General features: G+C 34.5%; 1 protein-coding gene across 1 annotated transcript in view; it reads left to right on the top strand.

Moving 5' to 3' along the window:
- LOC148956946 (dorsal-ventral patterning tolloid-like protein 1) overlaps positions 1-22289 on the top strand; it is an 80909-nt gene that overhangs the window by 5279 nt on the left and 53341 nt on the right. The window contains exons 2-3 of the mRNA XM_089096922.1: positions 8193-8331; positions 13333-13439. Of these exons, the coding sequence (XP_088953048.1) occupies positions 8193-8331; positions 13333-13439 (246 nt within the window). The remainder of the gene's footprint in view (positions 1-8192; positions 8332-13332; positions 13440-22289) is intronic.

Here is a 22289-nt window from a genome sequence, read left to right as displayed (position 1 = left end):
TTATTCTTTAATAGTAGATTCTGGCCGTTTTGAGTTTGAATTTTAACAGGTATTTGTATCTGCTGGACTTAAGTTTAAAATGGCCTTTACTATTAATTGAAAAGCTTTTTTGAAAAGTTATTTATAATTAATTTTTGTTCGAGTTTGTTTGCAAAAAGTTTCATGTTTTCAAAAATTCCTTATTTCAAAATCAAACTTAAAAAAAAATCAAATATTCATCAAAGTATCAAAACTGGTATCAAAGTAAAAATATCAAAGTGAAAAAATGGGTTCGTGTCAACCTCGGAGTTTTTATTATTTGATGTTTGAATTAATTTTAACAAAATGGCTATCTCAAAACTTTTATCCGATGGGTTTGGGGAAAAAAGTGAGTGTGGGGGGCTAATTGCCCTTCGATCTCTTTTGACTCTTTAAAACTGAACTAGAACTTTCTATTTTCAATCAAATGAGCCCTCTCTGAAGTTTATACGAGCATCCCTTCTATAAGAACCATATATACCCCCAGTGCATAACTTACAACGCCTGTCGCTGGGTCCTAGGGGGTTGTGTGGACCCCGGGGATTTAATATCTGATGTTTGAACTATTTTTAACAAAATGTTCACCTCAAACTTTTATCGGATGGGTTTATCCATCCAATAAACCCACATGCGGGGAGGGTGACAGGGACTAGTTGCCCTCCCATCAGATTTAAGAAAATGGATTAGAGCTTTTAATTTCCATCCATATGAGCACTCTCTGAAGTTTATACTAGCATCCCTTTCATAAGAACAATATACGGACCCAGGACATGGCTTACAATTCCTGCCCCCCGAGCCCTTGGGGGTTTTGTCGACACCGGATTTTTTTTTTATCTGACCTTTGAACAATTAAAAAAAAATGGCTATCTCAAATTTTGTATCGGATGGGTTTGGGTGAAAAAGGGCGTGGGGAGCTAGGGGCCCTCCGATCTCTTTTGACTCTTAAAAATTGAACTAAAACTTTTAATTTCCATTCAAATCAGCCCTCTTTGAAGTTTATACGAGCATTCCTTCCATAAGAACCATATATGCCCTCAGGGCAAAACTTGCAACGCCTTCCTCTGGGCCCTGGGGGGTCATATCGACACCGGATTTTTTTTCGTCTGACCTTTAAACTATTTTTAACAAAATGGCTTACTCAAAATTTTATCAGATGTAGTTTGGGTATAAGCGGGGTGTGGGGGGATAGTTGCCTCCTGACCTCTTTTGACTCTTAAAAACTGAAATAGAACTTTCAATTTCCAATCAAATGAGCCCTGTCCAAAATTTGTACGAGCATCCCTTCCACAGCAGCTATACATGCACCTCACTACCAGAACGTAATACTCCAAGCAATTCACGTCCCAGGACCACACTCTCACTGCTCTGCGCCACCATGTGACACCCTTCCTCAATATTTTAAGCGTCTTCTAGCGTTTGAACACCCTCAATGGACATATTTTCTATTGCTTTAATTTTCCAAAGATCCCCAGCTCTGTGCCACCCTATTACTCCTCTGCGGCACTCTCTGACATCTCATTATTATTCCTAAGAAATTTCTTGTTAAAAATTATGCTTTCAATGCATTTATTCAAGTTTTTCGCAAGCCTAACCTTTCATAATAACCTCCAAAACACTCCACACCACCATGGCTTTACATGCCTGTGATGCATTTCATTACCAGAACGTGACACTACAAGCAATTCCCGGCACTGTGCCACATTATTACTACTCTGCGCTGCCCTTCAGACATCACGTCACTATTCCTAAGTCATTTTTCAGACATTTCTTGTTAAAATTATACATTCAACCCATTTATTCAATTATTTTCACGGTTCAAGCCAATTATGATAACATTCAAAACACTCCCACACCCCCACACCATTACACGCCAGCCATCCATATGACACGCCCCCTCATAACCCTTTGGATATTTTCAGTCCTTTCACTCCTAAACTTTTCACTCCTAAAATAAGCTAATATATTTAAATTAAACACTATATTTTTTTTTAACAACAGGACCTGATTTCCTTAGAAGCAACAAGTTTTTTCTTACTACGAACAAAAATTTTACTCAATACTATCAAATCATAGGCAGCGTTGCCTAAGTAAAGAACGATGTTGGCACAATGTATTAGTGTTTTTCTATCTTCTCCCATACCGGGAGAATGTGATCAAGTTCACAGCCCTCAGGCCAAGGGTTTTAAGTTATACCCTGGGGGCATATAAGAACGATATTGGCACAACGTATTATTTATTAATTTTTATCATTTAGACCAGGGCACTTTGTATCGAAGAAGTTGTCGTAGAAACTTCGAAAGGGCTCATTCAATTGGAAATTGGAGTTGCTTGTGCCCTTTTTCATAGTCAAAAGTGACCGGAAGGCAACTAACATCCCTTCAACGCCCAAGATTTCCCGAAACACATCCAGTAAAAATTTTGAGATAGCCATTTCGTTCAGCGTAGTTGATTTCCAGACAGAAATTATGTTTTTGAGGAGGACACTCCCACACGACCCTCTGGGCAAGGGTTGTAAGCTATGACCTGGGGGCATCTAAGGTTTTTACAGAAAGCGTTGTCGTAGAAACTTCAAAAAAGGATCGTTCGATTGGAAATTCAAAGGGCTAGTGTCCTATTTAATAGTCGAAAAGGATTCGAGGGCAACTAACCCCCTCCCACGCCCACTTTTCCCCGAAACACCTCCAATCAAAATTTTGAGAGAGCCGTTTTGTTCCAGAAATTGAAAGTTCTGGAAATTAGGTCTTTGAGGATGACACCCCCCACAGCCCTCAGGGCAAGGGTTGTAAGCGAAATATGCACTGGGGGTATATAAGGTTCTTATAGAAAGCGTTGTCATAGAAACTTAGAAAAGGGCTCATTCTATTGGAATTCGAAATGACGAATGCCCTTTTTAATAGTCGAAAGGGATTGGAAGGCAACTAAACCTCTTCCACGCCCACCATTTCCTCAAACACATCCAATCAAAACTTTGAGACAGCCATTTTGTTCAACGTAGTTGAAAGTTCCGCAAATCATTCCTTTGTGAAAGACACTCCCCCCACAGTCTTCAGGGCAAGGGTTATAAGTTACGCCTTGGGAGCATTTAAGGTTTTTATTGAAATCTTTGGTTTTATTGAAAGCTTCAAAAAGGGCTCACTAGATTGGAAGTTGAAATGGCTAGTGCCCTTTTTAATAGTCGAAAATGACTGGAAGGCAACTTATACCCCTTCCAAGCCCACCATTTCCCCAAACACATCCAATCGCATCTTTAGATAGCCATTTTCTTCAACGTAGTTGAAAGTTTTGGAAATTATACCTTTGAGCAGGACACTTCCTCCACAGTTTTCAGGGCAAGGGTTATAAGTTGTGCCCTGGGAGCATATAAGGTTTTTATTGAGATCTTTGTCGTAAAAACTTAAAAAAAGGCTCATTAGATTGGAAATTCAAAGGGCTAGTGCCCTTTTTAATAGTTGAAAGTGGTTGGAGGGCAAAAAAAACCTCTAACGGCCACCATTTATCCAAACACATCCAATCAAAATTTTAAGATAGCTAATTTGTTCAACGTAGTTGAAAGTTCTGGAAATTAGGTCTTTAAGGATGACAACACCTCCCCCTCAAAGCCCTCAGGGCAAGGGTTACAAGTTATGCCCTGCGACATGTAAGGTTTTTTATTGAAAGCTTTGTCGTAGAAGCTTGAAAAGGTTTGCATTCGATTGGAAATTGAAAGGGCTAGTGTCCTTTTTAATAATCGATAGTGATTGGAGGGCTATTAACCCCCCTCTCACGCCCACCTTTTCCCCAAAGACCTCCAATCAAAATTTTGAGACATCCATTTTGTTCAACGTAGTTGAAAGTTTTAGAAATTAGGTCTTTATGGATGACAACCCCCTCCCCCACAGCCCTCAGGGCTAGTGTTGTAATTTATGCCCCGGGGGCATATAAGGTTTTTATAGAAAGTGTTGTCCTAGAAACTTCAAAAGGGGTTCTTCGATTGGAAATTGAAATGGCCCTCTTAATAATGCCCTCTTTAATAATTGAAATTTATTGGAGGGAAATTACTTTACTGAAAAAAATACAAATGAATTTGCATTGTCAGTTTAATATACATTTACTGGTATTAGTAATCAAAAAGTTAATATTACTGGGTTTATTAAATTTATAAAAGTAAAGTGCAAATTATGTTCTGGCCTTGGGAAGGCATAGGGGTTTCTAGCCCAAATCATGTTAATTTCTGCTCGTTTTGAGTTTGACTAGATTATTTATTGTAATTTCTGTTCGTTTCGGGTTTCATTTATTTATCGATGCTGATTTGCGGTAGTTTCACGCTTGTTATATTATTTAATTGTATTTTTGCTCATTTTTGGTTTAATGGAGTTCTTTCCTTTTCTTTGAAAAACTTGTTTTGTGGAAAAAGTTTTTTTAAATTAATTTAACTAGGAAACAACAGGTTTTTGCAAATAGTAACGAATTTTTTTTCTAATAGCAGCCAGTTTTCCGTCAAAGATAACAAATTTCTCTTAAAATTAACAATTTTCGGTTCATGCTAAGAAATTGTTTGTTAGAAGTAGCAAGTATTTCTTTTTACTAACAATTTTTTTCTTAGAAGTAAATCTTTTTTCTTAATACTAACAAAATTTTATTTAACACTATCAAATTTCTCTTAGAAGTAACAGGTATTTCTTAATAGTAATAAATTTTTTCTAATAGCAGCAAGTTTTCCGTCAAAGATAACAAATTTCCCTTAGAAGTAACAATTTTCTGTTTATGCTAACAAGTTTTCTGTAGAAGTAGCGAGTTCTTCTCAAAAATAACAAATTTTGACTTAGTAACAAAAACTAACAAGTTTTACCTTATTAATAACAAAGTTTTACTTAATAATATCAAATTTCTCTTGGAAGTACCAGGTTTTTCCTAATAGTAAAAATTTTTTCTGCTAGCAGCGAGTTTTCCGTCAAAGATAACAAATTTCTCTTGGAAGTAACAATTTTTCGTTTATGCTAACAAGTTTTCTGTCAGAAGTAGCAAGTCTTTCTTAACACTAACAAATTTTTCTTAGAGTTAACAACTTTTTCTCTAGTACTAAAAAGTTTCAATTAATATTATCAAATTTCTTGTGTGAGTAACAGGTTTTTCTTAATAGTAAAATTTGCTTCTAATAGCAGGAAGTTTTTCGTCAAAGACAACAGATTCTTCTTAGAAGTAACAATTTTCTGTTTTCAGCAGGTGTTCCGTCAAAGATAACAAAACTCTAGTGGAAGAAACAATTTCCTGTTTATGTTTACAACTTTTCTGTTAGAACTAGCAAGGTTTTCTTAGCACTAGCAAATTTTTTTCTTAGTAGCAACAACTTTTTTTCTTAATACTAACAAACCTGTACTCAATATTATCAAATTTCTCTCGGAAGTAACGGGTTTTTTCTTAATATTAAGAAATTTTTCTAATAACAGCAAGTTTTCCATCAAAGATAACATATTTCTCTTAGAAATAGCAATTTTCTGTTCACGCTAACAAGTTTTCCGTTAAAAGTAGCAAGTTTTTGATAACACCAAAAGTTTTATCTTAGAAGTAACAAGTTTTACTTAATACTAAATTTTTTTTTGTTAGAAGTAACAACTTTTTTCTTAGTACTAACAAAGTTTAACTTAATACTAACAATTTTTTTCTTAGTAATAACAACTTTTTCCTTATAAATAACAAAGTTTTAATTAATATTATCAAAGTTCTCTTGGAAATAACAGACTCCTTGACATTAACAAGTTTTTTCTAAGAACAGCAAGTTCGTCGATCAAAGACAACAAATGTCTCTTAGAAGTAACAATTTTTTATTTATATTAACATCTTTTCAGTCAGAACCAGCAAGTTTTTCTTAACACTAGCAATTTTTTCTTAGAAGTAACAAGTATTTTTCTTAATACTAACAAAGCTTTTACTTAATACTATCAAATTTCTATAGGAAGTAACAGGCTTTTTCTTAATAGTAACAGTTTTTCTAATAGCAGCAAATTTTTCGTCAAAGATAATAAATTTCTTTTAGAAGTAGCAATTTTCTGTTCATGCTAACACGTTTTCTGTTACAAGTAGCAAGTTTTTCTTAACATTACCAAAATTTTTTCTTATAAGTAAAAAGTTTTTTCCATAATACCTACATAGTTTTACTTAATACTAATAAATTTTTTCTTAGAAGTAACAATTTTTTCCTTAATACTAACAAAGTTTTACTTAATAATATAAAATTTTTCTTGTAATTAACAGGTTTTTCTTAATAGTAAACAATTTTTTCTAATAGCAGCAAATTTAGGCATCAAAGATAGCAAGTTTCTCTTCAAAGTAACAATTTTCTGATTACACTAACAATTTTACTGTTAGAAGTAGCAAGTTTTCCTTAACAATAACAATTTTTTTTAGAAGTAACAAGTTTTTCCCTTAATACTAACAAAGTTTTACTCAGTTCTAACAAATACTTTCTTGGAAGTAACAACTTTTTCCTTAATATTAACAAAGTTTCACTTAATACTATCAAATTTTTCTTGGAAGTAACATGTTTTGCTTAATAGTAAGAATTTTTTTCTAATAGCAGCAAATTTTCCATCAAAAATAACAAATTTCTCTTTAAAGTAACAATCCTCTGCTTACAATAATAAGTTTTCTGTTAATAGTTGCAAGTTTTTCTTAACACTAACGAATTTTTTCTTAGAAGTAAAAATTTTTTTCCTTAATAATAACAAAGTTTCATTTAATACTATCAAATTTCTCTTAGAAGTAACACGTTTTTTCTTAATAGCAAGCAATTTTGTTTCTTAATAGTAAGAAGTTTATATTAATAAGTTATTGTTGGAAGTAGCAAGTTTCTATTAATACTAACAAATTTTTTTTACTAGTAACAACTTTTTCCTTAATACTAACAAAGCTTTTACTTAATACTATTAAATTTCTCTTGGAAGTAACAAATTTTTCCTTAAAACTAACAAATTTTTACCTTATACTATCAATTTCTCTTGGAAGTAACAGGTTTTTCCTAATAGTAAGAAATTTTTCTAATAGCAGCCAGTTTTTCCGTCAAAGATAACAAATATATCTTAGAAGTAACAATTTTCTGTTTAAACTAACAAGTTCTCTCTTAAAAGTAGTAAGTTCTTCTTAACACTAACAAATTTTTTATTAGAAAAAATTAGCTTTTTCCTTATGCTAACCGAGATTTGCTTAATACTAGCAATTTTTTCTTAATACTAACAAAGTTTTATTTAAAACTCTCAAATTTCTCTTGGAAGTAACAGGTTTTTCTTAATAGTAAAAATATTATTATCATAGCAGCAAGTTTTTTGTCAAAGATAATAAATTTCTCTTGGAAGTACAAATTTTCTGTTTACATTAAAAAGTTTGTCAGTTAGAAGTAGCAAGTTTTTCTTAACAGTAACAAATTTTTTCTTAGAAGTAACAAGCTTTTCCTTAATAGTATGTAGTCTGACAACAATAAACTAATCTATAAGGCTTTTCATAGTATTACAGCAGTTCTGACATCAGTAAATTTCCATAATAGCTTATCAGTAAATTTGTCAGTAACTTTTCTTTTCTATTGGCCGTGGTTCGGTTATTACTTGGTTGCAGCTATCCGTGAAACCATAATTAAAAGAAAAAGGTCATTTTTTATTATTTGATCAGTAAGTCAAGGTTCATGATTTTATCTTTACCATATTTCAGCTGAATATAGTAAGAATTAGCAGCTAGATCTTTAGTTTAGAATTCCAGTCTTAGGAGTTTTGGGCCAGATCCATTAGTTCATAAAGCATTTGGTGCTGGAAGTAGCTGTAGTTTGGACTTCGAGTCCTTTTTTATTTCAATTACCTGGATTCTGTTAAAAAGCCTCGTAACATTTGCAAAGTAATCTTTTTATAAAAGGTAAATTCCGCAAGAAAGTTTTCATGGCTGTCAAATATGTAATCAAAAAAGAAACATCGTGATTTTAGGGAAAAGTAGTATTCAGTGTAAAAAAAAACCTTATGGTAAAATTATGAGCTTTAAGTTGTTTTTTTTTGGTAAAATGTCTAATACCAAGACTGTTGATGCGGATGAAAAAGTTGATACATAACATCATTAAAATTTTTGCTCGGTAAAACATGGTGGCAGATGTAGCTCCCCAGTTGCATCAGCCTATCACTGGGCTCTGGGCCCTGAAGTCTAATGATAACGTTTTTCAGAATAACAAGCGGTCACAAACTGAAAGTCCTTTAACAGATACAACAATTCGAAGAACCGCCGATGATCTCTCCACAGCTTTGACTGAAACTTCTGATAAACATGTAACCGAGGTAACTACTACATTACCTGAAATTCCAAGTAAGTGAATGTTCTTTATAGTGATTATTAAGGAAAACCTTAAGTAACACCTTTAAAAGAAAGGTAATAAAAGTGAGTGCGTTAATGTTACAGGCATTAGCCTGGTTTTTGTAAGAAGAAAGTTACTTAGCATAGTGATACTTTTTTTAGAGTCAGAAACGCTGTAGTTAAAGTTTTAACAGTAGAACAGTGTTTGATCAGTACGGTACTCCAGGGAAAAAGTTGAACATTGAAGGTTTGTGGCTCTTAACTACATGCAAAAGGTAGAGCAACACGAGGGGTTAATTTGCTGTGAGGCAGTGGGGCAACTGCTTCCCCAAAAACCCAGTTTGCCCCCTCCCCCAGCTGAAATTTAGTGTCTTCAAATTTTTGTCAAAGCTAAGACAGGCCTACAGACATCAAGCATCCACAAAAACATATCAGTTTTCTTTAGTAAACCTTTGCCTTCATGGTACTGTATGGCATTCTCACATGACTTCGGAAAATTGGCTCCTACTTTGCCCTTCTCCCAGGATTTTGATGAAATTACACCCCTGAGAAACACCTGTGATAGAAAAGAGATAAAAGGTTGCATGGTTTCTTTGACATGCAGGGACTCAATGATTAGCTTTTTGAGTGATAATTCTGCTTATTATTATTGTTATTATAATTATTATTATTATTATTACGGTCATACTGAAAATTAATCGCTCATAAGAAAAACACTTCTCCATTTTTCTAGGTGTAAAAAAAATAAAGAGCGAACCACGGGAAGTCTATCAATGGACTCGCTCTAATATGAAATGGTACCCCAGCAAGGTAATTTTTCAAAAGAGAAGTGTGCCACTTAGCTTTTGTGGGAAGATACCTATGTTATATCATCTTGCATGTGAAGATGTTTCTTTGTAGTAAAATTGCATTTTCATATACCTGGAGCCTATTTGCAGCAACGCTATCATTTTTAACGTTAAAAAAGAAACGAATATCTAAAATTAGCTTTGAAATGAAGCTTTAAACGTCTCTGTGAGGTTTCTTAGCCCAAATGGCGGAAAAAAAAGGAGAGAAAACGTGATTCTTACGGAAAAATTTGATTTCCCTTATTGATCAAGATCGGGGGATATTTTGACTCTATATTCAAAGGCCGTCCTCATCAAAATAACAAATAAAAATATAATAAGAAACTTACATTAAAATATGACCATTAAAAATTGCTAAAAAATTGCTAGGACTGTCTGACGCAGAAATGATCTATTGTTATATTTGTTGTTTGTGTTTACAGTATTGTATATGTATATAAAATCCACAGAAATAAAACTGTAGCCGGTCTCGTGATTGCATAATCAAGTTTAAAAAATAAATTTCTGACGGAAGTAAAGAACAAAGTTGAAGCTTAAAAGGAACAAAAATTGTTAGTTCGTAGTAAATGTAGAGTAGCTATATAAAACTAGCTCTAACAAACCAGCTTAGGATACTTTCCTGGCTAGCTAGATGCTTCCGCATAAAATTAGCTCAAGTTAACTTAATCATGGTATTTCTCAATACTCTGAAAATTTCGAAATACTGAGGCCTAACTGAAAGCACAAAATAATATAAAGTTTCGCTAGAGTACAGCGCTTTAAGATGTCTTGCTCGAGAATTTCATTTTGTACACAAATCCGAAGTGAAGGTGTTTGTCTCAGGGTTCCCACCTGTAGCACGAAAGTGCTATTTTAGCACTATTTCATCATGTGCAGCCCTGTAGCACGTGTTTCGTTGAACAACCAAACAGTAGCGCTTTCGTGCTACAATTTCTAGCACTTTCGTGCTACAGTTTTTTTTTTGTCTTTGTCGCAATAATGAAGCTTTTGAAATTAAGGCAGAGGAACTAACGAAAAGCGGGGAGAGTCTTTTCCCGAATTTGATACGAAAGATTGGTGCAAATTTAATATAACCGAGATCGCCTTTTCGCCGTGTTCCTTTTGAAAGATTGGTGCTAATTTTGAAATGACCAGACATAAAAAGATGAAAAAATTGACCTAAAAGTAATCCAAGTTTACTCAAACGGGCCATGTGCGGGTCAAAATTTTTTTTGACTGTAGTACCGAAAATCACTGTTTAGCACGCAAATCTGGGAAATTTTTAACACTTTAGGAACTGACCGTGGTGGCAACCCTTGTCTGTCTGGGTAGCCTTAAAGATGTAGACTAATATTAGAAGCTCAAATTTGACCATGCAAATCTCCTTGCTATAGGCAGAAATAAAAATAATTCTGGACTTTAGATCATAATGCATTAATTCTTAACTTTAAAAGTTGAAAATTACATTACTATATCTGAAAATGTATATTACCGGCTATTAATAATAAGACTGATGAATCCAATGACTTGCGTTATAAAAAAAATCTGTTATTTTGTTTGACCTTAATGATGTTTAATGATTAGACATATGTTGCTTGTGCAAAAAGAAAATATTTTGTCTGCTGTAAATTTCAGCTTTGCTGTTTATCTTTTTTTAAAATTAAATGTTTACTTTTTTTTTGTATACAAACCTGAAAAAAGATCTTTGATATACTTAGGCGATGAGGCAGATAGTTTCAGAAGCAGATTTATGTAAATAGGGTACTGAAAATAGATGGTATGCCCTATCTCTCTGAAACTTTTGCATGCAATATTTGCAACTTAGTCATATAAGTAAGAACTCAGAGGGGTGTTATATTGCTGGTAAGTCTGAAAAGGCCAGCATAGAAATTTTCATAATTTTGTGACGTATTCTGCTTTAATTACATTATATGCGAAATGTGCGAAATCTGGTTAATGTCGACATTCACCGATGAATGTCCAAAATTTCTTTTTCTCTGCTTGGATTCAATTAGCTTTACGAGTTAGCTTTTTCAGTCTTATGCAAGCTAAGATGGTAAAAGTTTAAGTTAGGTTAGATTATCCTAGTTTAGGTTAGGTTAGGTTACATTTGGTCATAAATATCAGAAATGTGTTAAAAACCTAACCTAAGCTAACCTAACCCACCCTAACCAAACCTGATCTAACCTAACCTGTCATCATCATACCTTGCATTAAACTGAAAAAGTTGACTGGCAACACTGACTAAATCCATGGCGAAAAAAGGTATTTCGGACATTTACCGGTGAAATTCGACGTTCACCGATTTCGGACATTCACGGTAACATAAATATAACATAACCCACTTAGTGTACAGCATCACGAAAGCTTATGCAAAAACACCCCTCATATCGAAACAGCCATATTTTGTACAAAAAAAAACAGTGGGGAGGTGAGAAACAACTATTGGTCATGGGTCAGTATATTTCTCTTGTTTCAGCAAATGGCTTTTCTAACTAAGTCTTTTCCACTTATTATATATTTCAAGAAAACTTAAAACGGACAAAAACTCCAGATATTCGAGGATTAACCCACCCTTAATTCCTACTTAACGCTTAAGTTTCATAGTTAAGTGCTAAGCATTTATGATTGAAAAAAATGTAGTTAACTGGTCATTGCATGTACTTATTTGTTTATTACCTTTGGCCAAATACAAAGTAAAAATTTTAATTTTGAAAGCAAAAGCTTCTTATCTTGAGTTTACTACGAAAAATCGTTTGGTCCCATTTCAATTTTCGTGTTGCTTGAACAGTCTTTCTTAAGGCTTTAGGGACAAAAAACTAATTTCACCGTAAGGAGCAGGGGGGTGGGGGGGTGGGGTAGAAAGGATTCAGCCCTCCTCATATACTAAATTATCTCTATTTTTTCAAGTTTTTATGCTACTATTTACTTTCATCTAGAAAAAACCCTAGTCTTTTCATTGTTGGTTTTGTTTTATTAATTCCATGTCTCATCTTAACCAACATTTAATGAGGGCGCCCCCCCCATAAAAACTTGTCTGTCAAAATCAAACTTTAATTGTTGTAGAACAATGATGCGAGAAATAAATCTCATTTAGTTTTTCAGTACTTGTGTGATAAACCCCCTACCGCGCAAGTAGTTCATTCATTGACGCATTATAGAACCTTTTTTTTTTTTAGTTTCTTTCAGCTTAGCGTGAGACAAGACAAATAGAAGTGACAGAATAGATGGAAAAGCTATAATTCGGGTTATATATTCGCACATTAGGGGTGGAGGAGGTGGGGGGAATTATTTGGACAGTGTGAAGTTAAGAAAACAATTCTTACTACGTATTGTGCAGAATAATTGTACCTAACACATTAGGCATGGAGACCCACTATACTTTACCCAAACCTCCTCCTTCCCTAATGTGCAAATATATAGCCCAAAGTTGCTTTTAAAGTATTCTATTTTTATCATACTTTGGTAAATTTCATTAGGATTGAGTGTTAGAGAAATATATAAGAAGAATATTAGGTAGGGGGTATATCATACAAGTACCAGTTTTTCTTTTCAATATGAAGCATAACTGTCCAAATATAATATTAGTCTCCGTAATAAGAGGGTAGCTTTCCCTCATTAGCTCATTTGCTGCTTAGACGCGTCATTCTTTGTTATCCATATGTCCATGTTATTTCTCATATTAATTAGTATATTCAGCCGAGGCATCTCTCATTGAAAATTTGAAGAATACGGGGCTTTAAACTTTTTTTAAATAATCTTACAGGCTCCCTCTACCGATACGAGAGGCCATTGTCCTGAAAAATTGAGGGTTAATCAACTAAATGGGAGAAAATTTTAAATTTATAACTCCAGATAGTTATATCAGACAGTGCATTGACATTACATTGCTACACTTTAACTCACACACTGTATTTCTGGCTTTATTACTACCGAAAATCATCTGTTTTTGCCCAAGGCAAGAACTATCCATAGCTTCCCGAAGTATGATGTCTTATTCATCATTCCGGCCTCAAGTCCACAGTCTCTGTAAAAAAAAAAGAAAAAAAGAAGTAAAGCCCTACCGCTCCCTAGCAATAAGCTGAAACCAGTGGAAACAACAAGCAAAAAGCAGTGTATAACCAAGTTTTGCTTTTGCAACAGAAATATTCATTGACATCCTTAAAATCTTTTACTTTTATTTTAGATTGTGGATATGAAGTTAATGGACTAAGCAAAAAAATCGGATCAATTAGCTCCCCGGGTTACCCAAATGACTACCCTGACAATCAGTTCTGCATGTGGAAGATCAAGGTAAGATATTACTAAGTGATCAAAACCTAATCTTGACGAAAATTTACCCCGGATAATTATCCTTAACACCTCCACACGTAAAATTGAGTCAATAAAGAGAAAGCAAGATATACTAAGAAATTTCGTATAGGAATTCTGAGGAATCCCCCGGTATACAGTTTATCCTGAGAAGTTCAACCCACGTAAAATTCCATTTCCAAGGAAAATTTTCCCCGTGCAAACTCCCCAGAGCAAAAAATTTTGTCCTCTCCCTCCCCACCCAAAACATGTATTTATACTTCCCAAAATACTAATACTATACGTAGTAATGCATCTATACATTTGGAATATACATCGGAATATACACCGTATAAAGTAATCAGAGCCGGTTATATTCGGACCAAATTGGTATACAATACGAAGGATACATCTTATAAATCTACCGAACAGGTTATATTTGGACAAAAATAATATAAAGAACTTACAGCCTGAGGGAGTAAACCGTATCGAGTAAACCGTATCAATAGATCCTGATTGAACATAATTTATTCATCATTAGTACTTGCAACATACCATATATATTATGCCATAGTAACCAATCCATAGCCACCAGATTCCATATAAGGACGGATTACAATAATAACAAGATCTTTTATTTGGATTGAATGAAACAGGTTAAGGGTTATAATTACTTACAAACTAAATGTAAGTCTGAGGTGACTCCCATGGAACACTATATAAATGTCATAATATGATAAGAATATATTCATCATTTACAATTCAATTCGATTGACTTAGCTTCACTTCTTGGCTATAGTCGGTATAATACACAACTACCCAGTGAGGAGTGCAGCCAATGTAAAATATTGCTTAACATTGAAGTATGCTGAAAGTTGCAAATAATAAAAGCCGTAGGTGCCAACAAAAGAATTTTAATATAGAAATACAGAACAATCCTTAGGAATCATTAGAAATCAAGTAGTAAGGCGATTATGGATTTGATGACACCCATAGAGGGTAGGGTATTCTATTGGAGCGACTATAAATTCTTCTTACAAAGTACAAAATACGTTTTGCGATCTGTATTACACAAACTTCGATGAAAAGACATCCAGTAGAGAGGGTGTCATGGGTTTGACGACGCCCCAAATGGGTTTACTATTGGAGATACTTCAAATTGATCTACAGAGATACAAATTTTTGCCCCCCCCCATTTTTATTTTAATAATTAATTAAGTTAATTTTTGTTCACCTTTTTTTGAACTTTTATTTTTTATTTTTTTTAGCTTTTCACACCAATTTTTTTCAACTCTTATCTTACATATATTAAAATGACGTGAAATATACTTAAATTCACTTATAATATTTCCAAAATACAAAAGGAGAATGATATAGATATGTTAGTCGTGATTTTTACTATTAGAAAAATATTGTTTGTAATAGCACTTTTCTTCTTTTTTTTATAAGTATGTTTTTCCATTGATAATTATTTTTCATAATAATGTTTTTAATATATTGATAAACAGAGGTCTACTTTCAAGTTGTTTTGCGTATATTTTTTGGATGAATCATTTTTCCAAGGTATTTTTTTTCAAGGATATCTTTTTCCGTGGGTAACTATTTTTCTTGAGAATATTTTTAATATAGGGATAAACAGAGGTCTACTTCTAACCTGTTTTGAGCATATTATTCAAATTAATCATTGCTCCAAGATGTATTTTCTCATGGATATATTTCCAAGGGTAATTATTTTTCATGCGGATATTTTTTAATATATCAATAAACAGAGGTCTAGTTACAAGTTGTTTTTGATATATTTTTCAATGAATTATTTTTCCACGTTATATTATTTATCATGGATATATTTTTCCAAGGCTAACTATTTTTTCATGAGGATATTTTTAATATATGGATAAACAGAAGTCTACTTCGAAGTTGTTTTGGGTATATTTTTGAAATGAATCATTTTTGAAATGAATTAATGCTCCTATGTCAATTCTAAATTCTTGCTAAACTTTCTTAAGACCATAGGTGGGCGTGCCTTGTTTGCCTCATTCCAGGCAGTCTAAGGGTCCTATGTCAATTTTAAATTCTTGGTCAACATGCCTGAGACTCTAGGCAGGCATACCTTTCCAAAAACTAACAATCAAGTATGTGTCTAATAAGAGAGTCATACTTACTCCCGCCATTTACCACACGTGCCACAGCCATTTAAACATTTGCCTCTCAATTACTCAACACGTCCCTGCTTCCAGGTGTTCTATTACCGGGAACACAGCTAGCGAGATTCCCACGACCCCCCTGGACATAATGATGTGGAACGACACATTCCGTTTTAAATGGTTAGGTGTAATATGGATGACGTTAGTTTATGTAACCTTGCGACAGGACCCTTAGGGAATCCCTATTTGTAACTGAGCACGATACATACGTGGATGCTGCGTGGATGTTGATTGAGTCTTATGTGAGGACAGCGCACACGTTGCAAAATGACGGTGCATATATTGCGTAGTGACAGCGCGTATCTTACGTAATGACAATTCGGAAATAACTTAATGGTGGCATACATCATGCGTAATAACACTGCACTTCACGTAATGACAGCGCACACATCACTGTCGCATCATAGTTTTTCGAAATTTCATTTTTCACCGAAGCATTCAACGCATTTTTTTTTTCTTTCTTTGTGCTGGCTAGGACTCGGAAGGTTAATTTCCTTCCGATGGAACATTGCCTCAAGCAACAGAACTAGCTTGCTATTCCCAGTATTTTGTTATGGTCAATATATTCTAGGAACAACGCCTGAGATTCCCGTGACGTCACAATACACACCTCTTTGGATTCCGACGCCTGGTAGGATACCGAGTTCATACTGTTTCCTCGTGTCCAGGTGTAACACGGATGACAAAAAACTGGCAGAGGGGAAAAATTTAATTCTGGACCCTGTCTTGAAGAGATTTGTGACTCTTAAGAGATAGTGGTTTCTTATGCTCCAATTGTCACTATGATAAATGTGATTAATTGGGAAATGCTTACCCTGACATGATTACAAAAAGACCTAAATCTGAGTTCAGTTTGTTTTCAAGAGATTGGTGTCGTCGCGGCTTTAAATTGTTTTGGGAAGAAGAATCTGGTCTACGCTTCAACTGATGCAATAATAAAAGACTCTGGTTCTTGCGACATGGCTGTGAAGATACCGGCTACTATGATTATGAGCCCAAAGACTTTTATTTGGCTATTACAGAAAGTGATTCTACATATAAGACTTTTGTATGTGACATGGCTTTAAATAAGCAAATTGAAAAACGTGAATTTTATAATATGAATTAGCATAGTACTTTTGGCTTTATAAAGAGATTTGCTGAAAATTAAGTTGCAATGTATTGCAGAAAATGTGACCCTGACTTTGCATGCAAAGATGAATACAAGTTGAACCCTGACGAGTTGCTGTCACTTATTGTTTCTGATGAATACTTATACGTAGAAAAAGAAATCTAAGAGGACACAAGTTTTTTTGTACATACAAATTTGATTAATAAACAAATTTACATAAATTTTTAAAGCATTTCACTCTTAGGACATCGCAATTTATATTATATAGGTAGGAAAGAGTATTTTAAACAAGAAGGTCATTCAATCGAGGATTGTCACCTTAAGACTTGAGGAATTGACTCTAAGTATTTTCACGACATCGGAAAACAAAATATAATAGTGCAGGGAAACCACATACAAAGCATAAAGTATAAGCAAAAAAAACATGCATTAAAGAAAAATACATCTTAGCAATCATTTTGAGACGGGCAAGATTGATATTAGAGTTAAATTTTAAAACATTTTGAAGTATTTTCGAGATCTTTTAATGAAAATGGACCCGTTTCTTTGAGCCAAGACTATGAATATTTCACAACATCGTGACAATACACCCCACCATCCCCCTACTAATCATTCCCAGAGGCCGCGCTGATATTAGAGCTAAATTTAAACCACGTTGAAGTATTTCCGAGAGATTTAATGAAAATACCCCCATTTCTTTGAGCCAAAACAATGAATATTTTACACAATCGTGACAATACGCCCCACCTCCCCTTAGCATTCATTTCAAGAAGGCGCACTTATATTAGAGCTAAATTTACACCAATCTTAATTATTTCCGAGAGCTTTTAATGGAAATATACCGTTTCTTTGAGCCAAGACTATGAATAGTTCACACAATCGTGACGATACGCCCCCTAACCCCTAGCAATCATTTACAGGGGCACGCTGATATTAGACCTAAATTTAAAGCATTCTGAAGTATTTCCGAGAGCTTTCAAAGAAAACGCCTCGTTTCTTTGAACCAAGACTATGAATATTTCACACCATCGTGACAATACGCCCTACCCTTCTTCTAGAATTTATTTCCAGAAGGAGCGCTTATATTAGAGCTAAGTTTTAGCCAATCTTAAGTATTTCCGAGAGCTTTTAATGAAAATTACCCCGTTTCTTTGAGTGTATGTTAGATTTTCAGGCTCCCCTTCCTCCAGGGAAAAAAAATCTTTTTATCACTATCCTCGTAACTTTAAAGCTGTAGAACATGTTACTCCATGCCATTCACACCACACTGTCACAGTATTACTGTGTCACCCTATGACACCTCCTTCATCGTTCCTAAGATATTTTCATACTTGTCATCTTAAAAATTACACATTCAATCTGCTGATTCAAGTTTTTGCAAACGAAGCCTATCATTATGCCTTATATAACACCCCCTCCCACCATCACTGCCTTACACACCTGCTCCATTACCATCCGCATGGCACAGCCCCTAATCACCCCTATGACATTTTGAACCTTTCCGCTCTGGAAATAACCTTCTGAATCAAAATTAAACACTGGCTATTATTTGAACAGCGGAACTTGGCATTTTATTACAAGAACGTGATACTCCAAGCAATTCACGCCACAGTACCACACAATTACTGGTCTCTGTTACCCCTGTGACACCCTTCATTAACATTTTAAGTGTCTTCTATCGTTGGAACATCCTCAATGGATACATTTCGCTATTCACATCTTTAGTCCTAAGACATTTCTCAGATATTTCTTGTAAAAAATTGCACATTAAACCCATTGATTCAAGTTTTTGCGAGGCAAGTCCATCATGATAATCTTCAAAACACCACCACACCACCACGCCATTACACGCCAGCCATCCATATGAAACACCCCCTCATCACCCCTAGGATATTTTCAACCTTTTCATTCCGAAAATAATCTTGTGAATCCAAATTAAACACTATATTTTTTGTTGAAAAGCGGAACTCGGCAATTCATTACTAGAATGTGACAGTCAAAGCAATTCACGCAGAAACGTCACGCTATTACTGATCTGTGGTACCTTCTGACATCACACCATAACCCCCAAGACATTTTAAGACAAATCATGTTAAAAATTATACTTGAATCAATTGATTGAAGTTTTTCACGATGCAAACCAATCATAATGCTCCATAAAACACCCCCACACCACCTGAGCATTAAACGCTTACCATTCGCGTGGCACACTCCCTCATCCTCCCAAGGACATTTTCAACCTTTTTACTCCGAAAATAAGCTTGTGAATCTAAATTAAACACTATATTTTTTTTAATTACGGGACTTGATTTCCAACGTGAAATTGCTTCTTGAGAAGCAGCCAGTTTTTCTTAATGTGAACAAAGGTTTTACTAAATACTATCAAATTTATCTTTGAAATAACAAGCTTTTCTTAATAGTAACAAGTTTTTTCTAATAGCAGCAAGTTTTCCGTCAAAGATAACGCATTTTTCTTAGAAGTAACAATTTTCTGTTATTGCTACCAAGTTTTCTGTTAAAAGTAGCAAGTTTTTTTTAACACCAACAAATTGTATCTTTGAAGTAACAAATTTTTTCTTAACACTAACAGGGTTTTTAATATTACTATCAAATTTCTCTTGGAAGTAAGATGTTTTTCTTAATAGTAACAAATGTATCCTAATAGCAGTAAAATTTCCATCAAAGATAACAAATTTGTCTTAGAAGTAACAATTGTCTTACAATGCTAACAAGTTTTCTGTTTGAAGAAGTAAGTTTTTCTTAACACTAACAAATTTTCTCTTTGAATTAACAAAATTTTTTTATTAATAGTAACAAAGTTTTTCTACTACCAACAAGTTTTCCATTAAAGATGACAAATTTCTCTTAGAGATAAGAATTTTCTGTTTACGCTAACAAGTTGTCTGTTAGAAATAGCAAGTTTTTCTTAAGACTAACAAATTTCTTCTTAGAGGTAACAGCTTTTTCCTTCATAATAACAAAGTTTTACTTAATACTATCAACTTTCATTTAGAAGTAACACACCTTTCCTAATAGTATCAAATTTTTTTTCTGATATCAGCAAATTTTCCGTCAAAGATAACAAATTTCTCTTGGAAGTAACAATTTTCTTTGTATGATAACAAGTTTTCTGTTAGAAGTAGAAGTTTTCTATAAACAATAACAAATTTTTTCTTAAAAATAACAACTTTTTCCTTAATACTAACAGAGTTTTACTTAATACTATCAAATTTCTCTTGGAAGTAACAGGTTTTTCCTTAATACTCACAAAGTTTTACTTAATGCTAACAAATTTTCTTTTAGACGTAACAAGTTTTTTCTTAATACTAACAAAGTTTTACTTAATTTTGTTCTTAGAAGTAACAAGTTTTTCCTTAATACTAACACAGTTTTACTTAATACTAAAAAATTTTTACTTAATACTACCAAATTTCTCTTGGAAGTAACAGGTTTGTTTAATTCAACAAACTTTTTGTCATAGCAGTAAGTTTTCCTTCAAAGATAACAAATTTTACTTAGAAGTAACCATTTTCTGTTTACGCTAAGAAGTTTTCAATTAGAAGTAGCAAGTTTGAATTTATGTTTTTTAACAAGAAAAGTCTGAGAAAATGTCTTAGAAATAGTGATGTGATGTCAGAGTGGTCCTGCAGAGCAGTAATAGCTTGGCACAATACCGGGAATCATGGGAAAATAATACCAATAGAAACTATATCCATTGAGGGGTTCAAACCATAGAAGACACTTAAGATGTTGATGAAGAGTGTCGCATGGGTGCCACAGAGCAGTAATTGTGTGGCACTGTGGCGTAAATTACTTGGAATATCACGTTCTTGTAATGAAATGCCAAGTTCCGCTGTTCAAATAATAAACAGTGTTTAATTTAAATTAAGAAGGTAATTTTCGGAGTGAAAAGGTTGAAAATGGCGAAGGGGGTGATGAGGGGGTGTTCCAAGTAGTTGGCAGTGGGACAGGTGTTTAAAGGTGTAATGGTGTGGGGGTGTTTTGTGGAGCATCAGGATAGGTTTGGTTTGCGAAAACTTGAATCTCCAGATTAAATGTGCAATTTTTAACATGAGATGTCTGAAAACGTCATATGACTGATGTAGGAGGTGTCATAGGGTACCTCAGAGCAGATATAGTGTGGAAGAGTGGCGTTAGTGGCATGGAGTAACTTGATCTGCAGCTTTAAAGTTAAGAGGGTAGTGTTAAAAAGAATTTTTTTCGTAGAGGAGAGGGACGAAAGTCTAACATACAGTCGAAGAAACCGGTGCATTTTCATTAGAAGATCTGTGAAATACTTCAAAATGGTTTAAGTTTAGCTGTAATATCAGCGCTCCCTCTGGAAATGAATGCTAGGGGGAGGATGGGGCATACTGTCACGATGGTGTGAAATATTCTAGGAAATACTTAAAAATGGTTTAAATGTATCTCTAATATCAGCGCGCCCTCTGGAAATGATTGCTAGGGGAGGGCTGTATTGTCACAATGATGTGAAATATTCATAGCCGTAGATCAAAGAAATGGGGGGAATTTTCATTAAAAGCTCTCAGAAATACTTCAAAATGCTTTAAATTTAATTCTAATATCAGCGCATCCTGTGGAAATGAATGCTAGGGAGAGTGTGGGGCATATTGACAAGAAGGTGTTAAATATTTATAGTCTTGGCTCAAAGAAACGGGGGCATTTTCATTAAAAGTTCTCGGAAAGAATTCAAAATGGTTTAAATTTAGCTCTAATATCAGTGCACCCTCTAGAAATGACTGTTAGGGGAAGGGAGGGGCGTATTGTCATGATGGTGTGAAGTATTCATAGTCTTGGCTCAAAGAAACGGGGGCATTTTTATTTAAAGCTCCGGGAAAAGCTTCAAAATGCTTTAAATTTAGCTCTAATATCAGTGCGCCTTCTGGAAATGATTGCTAGGGGGAGAATGGTGCGTATTTTCACGATCGTTTGAGATGTTCATAGTCTTGGCTCAAAGAAACGGGGGTATTTTCGTTAAAAGCTCTCGGAAATACTTCAAAATGCTTTAAATTTAGATCAAATATCAATCTTGTCCGTCTGAAAATGATTGCTAAGATGTAATTTTCTTTAATTACATCTTAGTCAAGCAGTTTACCTACCTTGGTTCAATTGTCTGCTCAAACGGAAGCCTAGATGCCGAAATATCAGCAAGAGCGGCAAAAGCAAACTCTGTCTTCGGTCGCCTTCTAAAAACAGTCTTCCATAAACCCCAGATCAGCCGTCTCACCAAAGCACGAATATACTCTGCTTCGGTTGCCAGCATTTTGCTCTATTCTGCTGAGACTTGGTCGCTGACTCAGACACAGACGCTGACGGTAGATGCCATCCAGACGAAACACCTCCGAAAAATAGAACGCTCCCGATGGCCCGACAGGGTACGAAATTCAGAAATCCTCAGGTCCTTCAAACTCCCACCCCTGTCCGAGCAGCTTGAGTCTCGCTCGCTGCGTTGGTATGGTCATCTGCCCCGTCTGCCTGCCCAAACACCCGGCCGGCTCATCTTCGATTTCGACCCAG

This window comes from Artemia sp. Qi Xiang Cuo, chromosome 1 (assembly GCF_049724085.1).
Source record: "Artemia sp. Qi Xiang Cuo chromosome 1, ASM4972408v1, whole genome shotgun sequence".
In the NCBI taxonomy this organism is placed as follows: domain Eukaryota; kingdom Metazoa; phylum Arthropoda; class Branchiopoda; order Anostraca; family Artemiidae; genus Artemia; species Artemia sp. Qi Xiang Cuo.
Note: the sequence above shows the minus strand (reverse complement) of the source record. Positions and strands in the feature narration are given on the sequence as shown.